The sequence below is a fragment of the Mustelus asterias genome, unplaced genomic scaffold (genome assembly GCF_964213995.1).
Source record: "Mustelus asterias unplaced genomic scaffold, sMusAst1.hap1.1 HAP1_SCAFFOLD_221, whole genome shotgun sequence".
Taxonomy (NCBI): Eukaryota; Metazoa; Chordata; class Chondrichthyes; order Carcharhiniformes; family Triakidae; genus Mustelus; species Mustelus asterias.
In genome coordinates this window covers 661,169-674,823 of record NW_027590205.1, presented here as the reverse complement: position 1 = coordinate 674,823, position 13,655 = coordinate 661,169, and the positions used below count along the sequence as shown (strand labels likewise).

General features: G+C 44.0%; 1 protein-coding gene across 1 annotated transcript in view; it reads right to left on the bottom strand.

The window, feature by feature from the left end:
• Positions 1 to 5,229: 5,229 nt before the first annotated feature.
• LOC144485819 (uncharacterized) overlaps positions 5,230 to 13,655 on the bottom strand; it is a 124,193-nt gene continuing 115,767 nt past the window's right edge. Inside the window, 2 exon segments of the mRNA XM_078203899.1 lie at positions 5,230 to 5,365; positions 8,341 to 8,748. Of these exon segments, the coding sequence (XP_078060025.1) occupies positions 5,230 to 5,365; positions 8,341 to 8,748 (544 nt within the window).

Genomic DNA, 13,655 nt, shown 5'->3' with positions numbered 1-13,655 from the left:
AATGATTGCGATGAAACTTGGAGCAACAGCTAAGAAATATACACACTGACAATACTCCACAAAACTGTCACAATTATAAATACACACATAAGCGCACACACACACACTCACACTCACACACATACACACACACACACATCGACACAAATGCACAACTACACACACAAATACACATACTCACACATATGCACACAAATACAGAAAGACACATGTAAATATACACGCACAAACGCATGCACATACCCCCACACACATACATATACAGAAATAGGGACAGGCACATTCAAATACAGACGCAGAAACACACAAATACACAACAGATACACTTTCACACACCATAGGTACACTCAATACTTGCACAGACGAACACACATGCAGAGAAACAAGAATGCACTCATGGGCAAAACATGCACAAACTGAAATACACACTTACACAAATACACCCACACAAAAATACACCCATACACAAACACATCCGTACACAAATATACATAGGGACACACCCATTCTCTCTCTCTGTCTCTCAAACACACACACACACATACACACGCACACATACACACATACAGACGCACACATACTCACACACACATACGAACACATAGACACGCGCTCTTGGACAAACAGACACTAAAGCAACAACATACACATAATCAAATATGTACAAACGCACACATGTACACATGAAACACACAAGTACATACACATGCACATACGCGAGTAGGTACAGACCCAAACACAAACACATACATGCATAGACACAATACAGACAGATACACACGCATGCAGACCCACATAAATACACAAGCACATACTTAGACTCAAATAAATACATATATTAGCACACGTTCACGCTGATAGGAATATAGATATAAAGACACACAACGTTATACACATTCACAAACATATATGGAAATACATATAAACAAATCACCAGACTGCATACAGAAGAACAGACAGCAAAACATTTACACACAAACATGTAGACGCAAACATTAACATGCTCAGAGAACAGAACACCATAGCACACATTACTACACATCGAAACACAAATATACATCAACGCACCGTTATAAAGAATGTCAACACGTGTATACATACACTGACATGTTAACAGGCGTGCACACAGACGCATGGAGAAACAGACGCACACAGAAAGGGAAACAGTAAGTAGTCACCTGATGAAGGGACAACGCTCCGAAAGCTCGTGCAACCAAATAAACCTGTTGGACTTTAACCTGGTGCTGTGAGACTACTTACTGTGCCGACCCCAGTCCAACGCCGGCAACTCCACAGAAAGGGAAAGAAACATTATTAGAGTGACAGAAATTAACACAGAGCAATAGGCATAAACACATGTGCACGCATTAAGAATGGCATTAATATATATTCATAGACTTCACACAATAATAGAGTCATATACACACAATGACAAAAGAATAAAATATGCGCACAGATGCAGACACTCAACTACACAAATCAACAATCACAGGCAAATGTACGCGCACATTAACACTCATAATCACATATTAACTCAGAGCCAAAGATTAATGCAGAGCACGAGATGCTCATGCACACGCACACAAATGCAAAATCTTCAATACAAACGGTAGGCAAATGATGAAAGTACAATTTAAACGTGACTTTTTAATGGAGATATCCACAGATTTATTATCCCAATGTACAATGAACAGATAAACACGCTGAGAAACTGAATTAAGCTCACGATCGACTAAACATTTCCACCATAAAGAAGCACAGATCGGAAATTACATCCCAACTCTTAAACAACAACATTCACAGTTTACAGATCAGTAACCATCTGTGAAAACAATCATTGATCAGTGAACGTACCTCGATATCAGTGATAATATTCTTCAATAAGGGATAGTTCCGAATTGTTAAAAAATCAACTGATTTTCGAGAAAACATCTTCAGTGCTTTTTGACATGGACTGTCCAAGGAATGTCAATAAAGATCAGGTGTGAAAATAGTTACGGAGATCGGTTACTGAGTGTCCTGAGCTTAAGAGTAGGTATACATTGAAAATTAAGTTCAAGAATAAATGAACAGTTTAAAAAGGAGAACGGGGAAAAGAAAAATAACAATAAGATTACCTGGATAAACAAAGTAATCTAATTTCATATCCTGGTCTCCGTCCCCTAGACTCCACCGACCGCATCTGGATTGAAGACAATGAGGATGATAACAGTAACATCTGGACAACGGCTTCCACATTCATTGTCCTGTTCTTCCTGAGCATTTTCTACAGCACTGCGGTCACTCTGGTGAAGGTGAGATGATTGAATGCACTCACATATCAAACTGACAGAATGGATTTGAAAAATCTCTCAATGTTCCATTAAAAACTCTAACTTTAATATCCCGCATCATAAACAACTGCTTCATTATTGTATCTTTCTTTTACAGATCAAGTGATGGGTTGAATTTTGGAAGCTGCAGATTTCCCTCAGCTGATTATTATGATCTCCGTATGACAGAAATACAATATCTACTCTTGGTGACTCTATCAGTAAAATTCTCTCAGTTTATCATTCTGAATCTGTAACTGAGACAATCGTAGACGGTATTTCAGTTTTCAGAGTGAAAAGCACGAGGCATTTTTTGTTATAATGTAATTGTGGTTAACAGTTTCCCCATAGTTTAAATATCATGTATAAATAAGAAACTTTTCTCATTCCTTATCCATATTTGTTAATTCCTCTTTCTATTAAGGTCCTGTTTTCTCTTTCTGGTGTATGTAACAGATGTACAAATATTGACGGATTCCCTGTGCATGTGTTGTGTTCTCAATGTGAAGCTCGATCGTTAAATTCACTTTTCTAACTTTAAAAAATAATGTCGCTGTAAAATATTCTCTGAATTTTTAAAATAAATATTGAATGAAAATTTAACCATCTCTGGCTTGGCTTAATTCCGTTTTCCAAAGCCCATCAACTCCGCCCCATATTCCATATTATACGGTTTCCCCTCTTTCCCAGACATGTCTGTTCCCCCAGTCCTGTGCGGGATGTGTTTGAACTCAAGGCCGTTCAGTGAAAGAGTCACTGCGCCACCCAGTGGCCAATCCGTATAAAGACACCTTCATCTCTGCCTTTTTATGATAAAATCCAGAGACAGAGCGAGTGAAGAATGAGAAGAACCTCGGTGATTTCACTCATAAACTGGTCTGCCACTGACCGAGTTTCAGGTAATTCTAAAAAGCAAAGGCTCTGTTTCATCAGAGGCCGATGCAGGACAGTGTGTGGCAGAAGATAGTTTCCTTTACACTGCCCCTTAAAAAAACTATCAGTGTCGCTGCAGCGTGGGTCAACAGTGTGAATCTCTCTATATTTCGTCCGATGGAATACTTACAAGGCAGACATGCCACAAGCTAGATAGAGAACACATACAGAGCAGAGGTGCAAACCATGAGGTGAAACCAAGAGACTGAGGTGCATTTCACATAAGCACATAATAGATTACAAATTTCCAAATTAAGGCGAGTGCTATGGGATAATTTGAGATGACCAATACTGTATTTAACTACAGACAATATAAAACTCACGTGGCAGATATCTCTGTGTAAGGACGGAACATTTATTTAAAACAAAAACAGAACTATCAGCTGCTTGGAGATGACCAAAAGGGTTAAGTAGCTCTGGAACCGAGCGGCAGGATCATTCCGATACATCTAACGTGTACCATCAATAACAGATCAATTATAGATTGTCGTACCGATCGTTCCGACCTCATGTTAGTTTAAGAATCAATTACGTTCAGTAAACATACATCAATAATAATTCCTGACAAGTTGCTCAGCCAATCGCATTTTACAACACAGCATAATGATATCTCCTTCATCCATTTAAATCGGAGGCTGACTCATCTGTAATCATTATCTGGGAGAATCAGGAAGGTGAGATAGAGTCATAGAGTCACAGAGGTATAAGCATGCAAACAGGCCCTTCGGCCCAACATGTCCATGCCGCTCTTTTTAACGACAAAGCTCGTCCTAATTGCCCGCGTTTGGCCCATTACCCTCAATAGCCATGTAACTCTCTATGCGCTTTTTAAAAGACTGTCTGGCAGCTTGTTCCAGACACTCACCACCCTCTGTGTGAAAGAATTACCCCTCTGGACCCCTTTATATCTCTCCCCTCTCACCTTAAACTTATGCCCTCTCGTTTCAGGCTCCCCAACCTTTGGGAAAATATATTTACTATCAAGCTGATCTATGCGCCTTATTATTTTATAGACCTCTGTAAGATCACCACTCAGCCTCCTACGCTCCAGAAATTAAAAGTCCCAATCTATCCAACCACTCATTATAATTTAAACCATCAAGTCCCGGTAGCATCCTAGCAAAGCTTTTCTGCACTCTTTCAAGATTAATAATACCCTTCCTATAATAGGGCGACCAGAACTGCACAAAGTATTCCAAGTGTGGCCTTACCAATATTTTGTACAACTTCAACAAGACGTCCCAACTCCTGTATTCAATTTTCTGACGAATGAAACCAAGCATGTCGAGTGCCTTCTTCACTGCTCTGTCCACATGTGACTCCACTTTCAATGAGCTATGAACATGTACCTGTTGATCTCTTTGTTCTATAACTTTCCCCAACGCCCTACCATCCTGCTGGTCTAGTGGTAAGGGTTCAGCGCTTTCAGGGTCGCAGACTGGCTTCGATATATTAAGATTTAATGTTTTTGATAAACAAACTTGAATTACTTCCTGATCGAAAGCAAGTCTGTCAGCATCAGTCGAGTGAGATTTTGCTTCCTAGTTGGAAAAGTCACATGGGCAACAGGCTGAGAACAAACACAGATAGTGAAAAGGGGGTGTTCGGATGCAAAGCACTGACGATGGATGTGGTGATACAGGGTAAAGTCTGGGTAATGGGTCAGATTTAACCGGATGCACTGACAGAAATATCACTCATTTGTGGATGAAAATCTCGGGCGAAATGACAAGGAAATTTCTCACTGAATGAAACACTAAACTATTTGACTTCGACTGATTGTAAGCAGTTTTCATTCAGAAAACAGTAACTGTGAGATTAGCAAAGCGGGATGGAGACAGTCTCAGTTTGAGAGGTGATGCAGCAACGTTTAAAATTAACGAGAACCAATCAACGTTGTCCTTGTCCATCAATCCTTGTGTCAGTTAATCCATCCTGTCTTGCTCGCTATCACAGGGATTCTTTTCACTGTGTGATTCCCGTCCTAAATGCCGGAAAAACTCATCAGCTCAATTAATGTTTCATGCGAAACGAGAATAACTGAAATCAGAACCATTATGGAAATGTTCAAATGTGACCGGGGACCTTCCACGTGTGAGGCCAACGTGACAACCACTACACTACAGAAACACGGCGATGCATGCATGTGAAACAGATCCGGCTAACTGGCGGAACAACTAAACTCGTTTCAAGGCTGTCAGTTACTCGCTTTGCATTGTCTCTGCTGGTTTTTCGAGTCAAAATGAATGATGATACATTCTACTGCATTCAATTCAAGTAATCACATGCTTTGACCAAAGGTGTTCAGAACGTTTATAGTAATTTAAGTGAAAATGTGACAGTGGGGGATTTGATCCCACTCCGCCATAAACATCACGATCCTAAATTTGTGTCTTAGACTTCCCAACAACGGCAGCAGCAGAAGTCATTGCTGTCAGAGCTGGTATTGGCAGTGAACAAAATCAATGGAGTTGAATTCGGTCACAGAGTCCCTTTGAGTCTCTTCTGCCATTTAAAATCAAGACGGATCCCCAGCTCAACGACCACCTCATTTCAGGAATCAAATCAATGAAACTTGATTCCACCCAGACAGGGAGAGAAGAGAAGGAACAAAAACAAAAGAGGGGAAATGGAGAGTTAGACTGAAAGAGGGAAAGACCAAGGCAGATGTCCAGAGAGAAAGAGGTAAATATAGAGACAGAGTGGGGTAGACATTGAACGGAACAGATACACTTCACCATTCCTTATGATTTCAAGAAAAAAACAAACTTGGAGCATTGGAAAGAGCAAATACTACAGCCCTGAAAAAGATTCTGGCAATGGTGCTGAAGAATTGTGCTTCAGCACTTGCCGCAACCTTAGCTAAGATGTTCCTCAGCTAGAACACGGGCATCTAACCGCCAATGATACAATATGCCCAAGATTGCCCGCTTTACAAAACTCAGATCAAATCCAACACCGCCAATAACTACCAGTCTACTCTTGATCATCTGTAACGTGACGGAAGGGGCAATAAACAATGGTAACAGGAGGCACTCCAATGCAAACTGGAGGAACCGGATAAGTGTGTGGTGATCCATTTTGGCAGCTCCAATGGGATGAAGCAGCAGTATAATATGAAGGGTACCATTCTTAGCAGTGTAGAGGATCAGAAGGACCTTGGGGTCCGGGTCCATAGGACTCTTAAATCGGCCTCGCAGGTGGAGGATGCGGTCAAGAAGGCGTACGGCGTACTGGCCTTCATTAATCGAGGGATTGAGTTTAGGAGTCGGGAGATAATGCTGCAGCTTTATAGGACCCTGGTTAGACCCCACTTGGAGTACTGCGCGCAGTTCTGGTCACCTCATTACAGGAAAGATGTTGAAGCCATTGAAAGGGTGCAGAGGAGATTTACAAGGATGTTGCCTGGATTGGGGGGCATGCCTTATGAGGATAGGTTGAGGGAGCTTGGTCTCTTCTCCCTGGAGAGACGAAGGATGAGAGGTGACCTGATAGAGGTTTACAAGATGTTGAGAGGTCTGGATAGGGTAGACTCTCAGAGGCTATTTCCAAGGGCTGAAATGGTTGCTACGAGAGGACACAGGTTTAAGGTGCTGGGGGGTAGGTACAGAGGAGATGTCAGGGGTAAGTTTTTCACTCAGAGGGTGGTGGGTGAGTGGAATCGGCTGACGTCGGTGGTGGTGGAGGCAAACTCGTTGGGGTCTTTTAAGAGACTTCTGGATGAGTACATGGGATTTAATGGGATTGAGGGCTATAGATAGGCCTAGAGGTGGGGATGTGATCGGCGCAACTTGTGGGCCGAAGGGCCTGTTTGTGCTGTGGCTTTCTATGTTCTATGTTCTATGTAACATTTACTGATAAAAGTTTATTAATGAAACAGAACATGGTTAAAACAAACAGAAAATGACTTGAGGATCAAAGACAACCAGAGTAAAAGGAAGTTCACAATGTTCTGGACACAAATATGGTTTCTCTTTAATTCATCTGTAGCCTGTTCCCTGCCCTCTTTGTGGAACACCTCCGCTCAGTCCACAAGCATGACCCTGACCTTCCGCTTGCCATTAGAATTCACCACCTTGCTCTCACGCTCACATTTCTGTCCTCGGCCTGCTGCAATGTTCCGGAGAAGCCCAACACAAGCTGGACAAACAGCCCCGCATCTTCCAATGTGGCACTTTACAGCCTTCTGGATTCAACATTGAGTTCAACAACTTCACACCCTGAACTCTCTCCTCCATTTTGATTTGTTTTTTATTTGCTGAGTGTCAGTCTGCATCTTGTTTTCATGTTTTTTTGCTTCCAGACAGAGCTGTCCTTTATTCTGCCATTAACACTTACCAATGCTTTGTTTCTTTACGATGTGGAGATGCCGGCATTGGACTGGGGTAAACACCGTAAGAGTTTTAACAACACCAGGTTCCTGTTGGACTTTAACCTGCTGTTGTTAAAACTCTGATTGTTTCTTTATTACAACTATTACCTCTCCCTTTGCCTTTTGTTCCAGGACATTTTTGTCATTTAATCTCACCCGCCCTCTAACCAATCCCTGACTTTCCCTTTTGTTCTCCCTGCCCCTCCCCCCTTTCTCAGCAGCATCAAACCCATCACATTTCTCCCTCTCTTTCGTTCTGAAGTAGAGTTACATTGGACGTGAAACATTAACTCTGTTTCTCTCTCCACAGATGCTGCCAGACCTGCTGTGTTTTTTCAGTTCTTTCTGTATTTATTTTAAATCTACCTTAGTCATAGGAAAAGCACTCTTTACTATCCAGGATAAAATAAATGTCCTTCATCAGCTTTTGTGGATCATTTCAGTGGAAATGTGCTCTCCCAGGCTCAAAGAGCATCAGCCCACTGGAAGCAAAGTTGGGAGACCGGCCAGTCCAGCAGAAAGAAACCCTCCGACCCTCCCACTTCACCAACTGTCAGAATGAACACTGTTCAGTCCTGGATGTGATTAACAGCAGCAATAACAGCAGAATCCAACACCAGTAATCACTTGTGAATTCGCTGGTGTCTCAGCAGGAGGGATGAATCACTAAATCCTTTCCCACACTGAGAGCGGGTGAATGGCCTCTCCCCGGTGTGAACTCGCTGGTGTTCTCGCAGGTTGCATGAATCACTGAATCCCTTCCCACACAGAGAGCATGTGAACGGTTTCACTCCGGTGTGAACTCGCTCATGTTTCCGCAGGTTGGATGAAGTTCTGAAGCTCTTTGTGCAGTGAGAGCAGGTGAACAGTCGCTCCTCAGTGTGAATGCGCTGGTGGGACACCAGATCCTGAGACCTTTTGAAGCCACTCCCACAGTCAGAGCATTTAAAGGGTCGCTCATTGGTGTGAACTCGCTGGTGTTCCCACAGGTAGGTTGATGTTGTAAACCTCTTTGTGCAGTGAGAGCAGCTGAACGGTCTCTCCTCAGTGTGAATGCGCGGGTGGACCAACAGTTGATGAGAACTTTTGAAATCTTTCCCGCAGTCAGAGCATTTAAAGGGTCGCTCATTGCTGTGATTGACTTTGTGACTGCAAGCTAGATAAATCACTGCATCCCCTCCCACACACACAGCAGGTGAATGGCCACTCCCTCGTGTGAACTCGTTGGTGATTCCGCAGGTTGGATGATCTTCTAAACGTCTTTGTGCAGTGAGAGCAGCTGAACGGTCTCGCCACAGTGTGAATGCGCTGGTGGGACACCAGATCCCGAGAGCTTTCGAAACCAGTCCCACAGTCAGAGCATTTAAAGGGTCTCTCACTGGTATGAGTGAGATTGTGACTCAGCAGATTGGATGACCGAGTGAATTCCTTCCCACACACAGAGCAGGTGAACGGCCGCTCCCCAGTGTAATTGCATTGATGAGTTTCCAGCTGAGATGGGAACCTGAATCCCTTCCCACAGTCCCCACATTTCCACAGTTTCTTCATGATGCGGGTGTCCTTGTGACTCTCCAGGTTAAACAATCAGTTAAATCTCACACAGAACGTGGGTACAGTCTCTCCCCGCTGTGAATGCTGTGATGTATTTTCAGGCTGTGTAACTGGTTAAAGCTCTTTCCACACTCAGTGCACTGGAACACTCTCACTCTGGTGTGTTTGTGTCTCGGTGCTTTCCAGTCACACTGATGTTTAAACATTCTGAAGCAGAAAAAACAGAGAAATATTTCTCCTTCTAGATTCAAAGGTCGATGATGTTGAGGTCCAGATGAATTGAGCGACTGTCAGATCTTGATGTGATGTTTGGTTTGGGATTTCCGTCTATGGATCTTAACCTTCTGATATCCTGTAAAGGAGTTGCAGCAGAAATCACAGTCAGTACAGGATCAAAATTCAGAACTAGAATTCTAGTTTCTAAGGAACATTCTTTCCCCACTCATTCCCCTAAATCTGTAAATTGGTTAAGATACAGGGGGTTGTGATTGGTCATGTTCTTGACCTTGCTGCCTGTGAGGGGAGTCAAGCAGAGATGGTCAGTAATTTTGAATGTGATTGGATGGGTGCTGCAGGGTTACAGAATGGGACCCACTCCAGACTGACAGAATTGCTCGGCAGGGACTGGAGTTGTCCAATGAACTCCTCCTGTGCTGTAATGACTCTGACTGGAAATATATGACGGAGCTACAGTACAATATTACAAGACTGGAAATAATAATAAATGTACTTTATTGCAGAACCATCCGATATTTATCACATAACAACACTGGTCATATTTCTGTCCTCAGAGTTTTAAAGCACAGCAAGAGGCCCTTTGGCCCATCGAATTTGTGCCAGCTCTCAAGCATCGATCTGTTCTAATCCCACCTTCCACCATTTGGTCAGTAGTAGCCTTGTAAGCGATGCCATTTCAAGTGCTCATCTAAATGCTTCTTAATGTTGAGCGTTCCCACCTCTCCCACCCTTTCAGGCAGCAAGTTCCTGATTCCACAATCCTCTGGGGTGAAAATCTTTTCCCTCAAATCACCTCTAAATCTCCTGCCCCTCACCTTAAATCTGGATGTTGACCCAGCGACTAAAGTTACTTGAACTAAGGGTTCATATTTTTGTCCACCCCAATCAGGCCCCCCTCAGCCTTCTCTGAATTAGGGAGAACAATTCGAGCCTAACCAGCCTCTCTTCATGGCTGAAACTTTCCAGCCCAGGCAGCATCCTGGTGAATCTGCTCTGCACCTTCTCGAGCGCAATCTCATCCTTGCTAAAATGTGGCGACCCGAATTGCAGACAGTACTCTAGCTTTTTATACAGCTCAATCATAACTTGCTTGCTCTAATATTCTATGCCTCGGTTAAAAAAGGCAAGTATCCCATATCCTTCTTAACCACTTTATCAATTTGTCCGACTGTCTTCAGGGTCCTATGGACATGCGCCCCAAGGTCCCTCTGGTCCTCTGTACTTCCTGGTGTCCTATTGTTCATTGTCTATTCCCTTGCCTTGTTAGTCCGCCCAAAACGCATCACCTCGGACTTTAGGGGGTTAAATTACATTTGCCACTGTTCTGCTCATCTGACCAGCCCGTCCATATCCTCCTGTAATCTCAGGCTTTCCTCCTCGCTATTTACCACCAATTTTTGTATCATCAACAAACTTACTGATCGAACCCCCACATTCAGGTCCACAGGAAGCTCCACGCGGTCATTGATACAAGGCCCGGACTCTGATTGGCTGGAGGACCAGCGCCCATCCGGTCCTCCACACGTTGCCATTGGCCAATCTGCCGCATATAGACAATGAGAGGGCGGAACCCGAGCCCACGTGAGGATGGGCGGGGCTTTGACCGCCAGCCGCGCTGAGCTGGTGTCCAATCCGCAGTGTGCGGCTTCTGTAACCAGTGACATTGCTGCCAATGGGACACTGTGTGCTGGGAACGCCCCTCTGAGTCATTGTGACGGCACAATGGAGCCCTGCCTGAATCAGCCAATAGCAATCACTCTGCTTCGCGGTGACGTCTCCGGGTTCAGCCGCGCGGACCCGGGAGCCCCGCCCCCACCCATTGTTCCCCCAGTCTGTACATTCCACATATTTTTATTCATTCATGGGACACGTCCCTGGCTGGGCAACATTTATTGGGGTAACATTTACTGCCCATCCCTTGATATCCTTGGAGGACATTTGCGAGTCAAACACATTGCTGTGGCTCTCGAGTCACATGTAGAACAGGCCCAGTAAGTATGGCAGATTTCCTTCCCTAAAGTACATTTTAATGCACTTAGATTTCCAGATAGCATTTGATAAGGTACCACATCAAAGGTTATTGCAACAAATAAAAGCTGTGGGGATAACATACAATCACAGAATCCCCACAGTGCAGAAAGAGGCCATTCGGCCCATCGAGTCTGCACCAACCACAATCCCACCCAATCCCTCTAACCTATGCATTTTAGGACATTAAGGGGCAATTTTAGCATGGCCAATCAATCTAACCCGCACATCTTTGGACTGTGGGAGGAAACCGGAGCACCCAGAGGAAACCCACGCAGACACGAGGAGAATGTGCAAACTCCACGTGACCCGAGCCGGGATCAAACCCAGGTCCCTGGAGCTGTGAAGCAGCAGTGCTAACCACTGTGCTACCGTGTCGCCCCATCATATTGGCTTGGATAGAAGATTGGCAAGCTAGCAGGAAACACTCGACATATGTAGGTCATTTTCTGGTTGTCAAAATGTAATGAGAGCTGTCACAGGGTATAGTGCTGGGGCTCCAACATTTTACAATTGATATAGATGACTTACAAAGAACAAAGAAAATTACAGCACAGGAACAGGTCCTTCGGCCCTCCAAGCCTGCACTGACCATGCTGCCTGACCTAACTAAAACCCCTACCTTCCGGGGGCCATATCTCTCCATTCACATCCTATTCATGTATTTGTAAAGACGCCCCTTAAAAGTCACTATCGTATCTGCTTCCACCTCCCCCGGCAGCGAGTTCCAGGCACTCACCACCCTCTGTGTAAAAAAAACCTGCCTTGTACATCTCCTTTAAATCTTGCCCCTCGCACCTTAAACCTGTGCCCCCTAGTAATTGGGTCTTCCACCCTGGGAAAAAGCTTCTGACTATCCACTCTCTCTATGCCTCTCATAATCTTGTAGACTTCTATCAGGTCGCCCCTCAACCTCTGTCATTCCAGTGAGAACAAACCAAGTTTCTCCAACCTCTCCTCATAGCTAATGCCCTCCATACCAGGCAACATCCTGGTAAATCTTTTCTGCACCCTCTCCAAGCCTACACATTCTCTGGGAGTGTGACAACGGGAATTGAACACTATATTCCAAGTGCGGCCTAACTAAGGTTCTATAAAGCTGCAACATGACTTGCCAATTTTTAAACTCAATACCCCGGCCGATGAAGGCAAGCATGCTGTATGTCTTCTTGACTACATTCTCCACCTGCATTGCCACTTTCAGTGACCTGTGTACCTGTACACCCAGATCCCTCTGCCTATCAATGCTCTAAAGGGTTCTGCCATTTACTGTATATTTCCTATCTGTGTTAGACCTTCCAAAATGCATTACCTCACATTTGTCCAGATTAAACTCCATCTGCCATCTCTCCGCCCAAGTCTCCAACTGATCTATATCCTGCTGTATCCTCTGATGGTCCTCATCACTATCTGCAAATCCATCAACCTTTGAGTCGTCTGCAAACTTACTAATCAAACCAGTTACATTTTGAGGGACCTTGTCAAAGGCCTTACTGAAATCCATGTAGAGAACATCCATTGCCCTACCCTCATCAATCATCTTCGTCACTTCCTCAAAAAACTCAATCAATTTAATGAGACACGACCTCCCCTTCACAAAACCATGTTGTCTCTTGCTAATACATCTGTTTCCAAGTGGGAATAAATCCTATCTTGAAGAATCCACTCCAATAATTTCCCTACCACTGATGTAATGCTCACCAGCCTGTAATTACCTGGATTGTTCTTGCTACGCTTCTTAAACAAAGGAACAATATTGGCTATTCTCCAATCCTCTGGGACCTCCTCTGTATGTGGAGATGCCGGCGTTGGACTGGGGTAAATACAGTAAGAAGTCTAACAACACCAGTGTAAAGTCCAACAGGTTTATTTGGTAGCAAATGCCACTAGATTTCGGAGCGCTGCCCCTTCGTCAGGTGGAGTGGGAGATGTGCTCACAAACAGGACATACAGAGACACCAACTCAATTTACAGAATAATGATTGGAATGCTAATACAGCTAATCAAGTCTTAAAGATACAGACAATGTGAGTGGAGAGAGCATTAAGCACAGCTTAAAGAGATGTGTATTGTCTCCAGACAGGAGAGCGAGTGAGATTTTGCAAGTCCACCTGACGAAGGGGCAGCGCTCCGAAAGCTAGTGGCATTTGCTACCACATAAATGTGTTGGACTTTAACGTGGTGTTGTTAAACTTCTTACTGTGTTTACCTCCTCTGTAGCC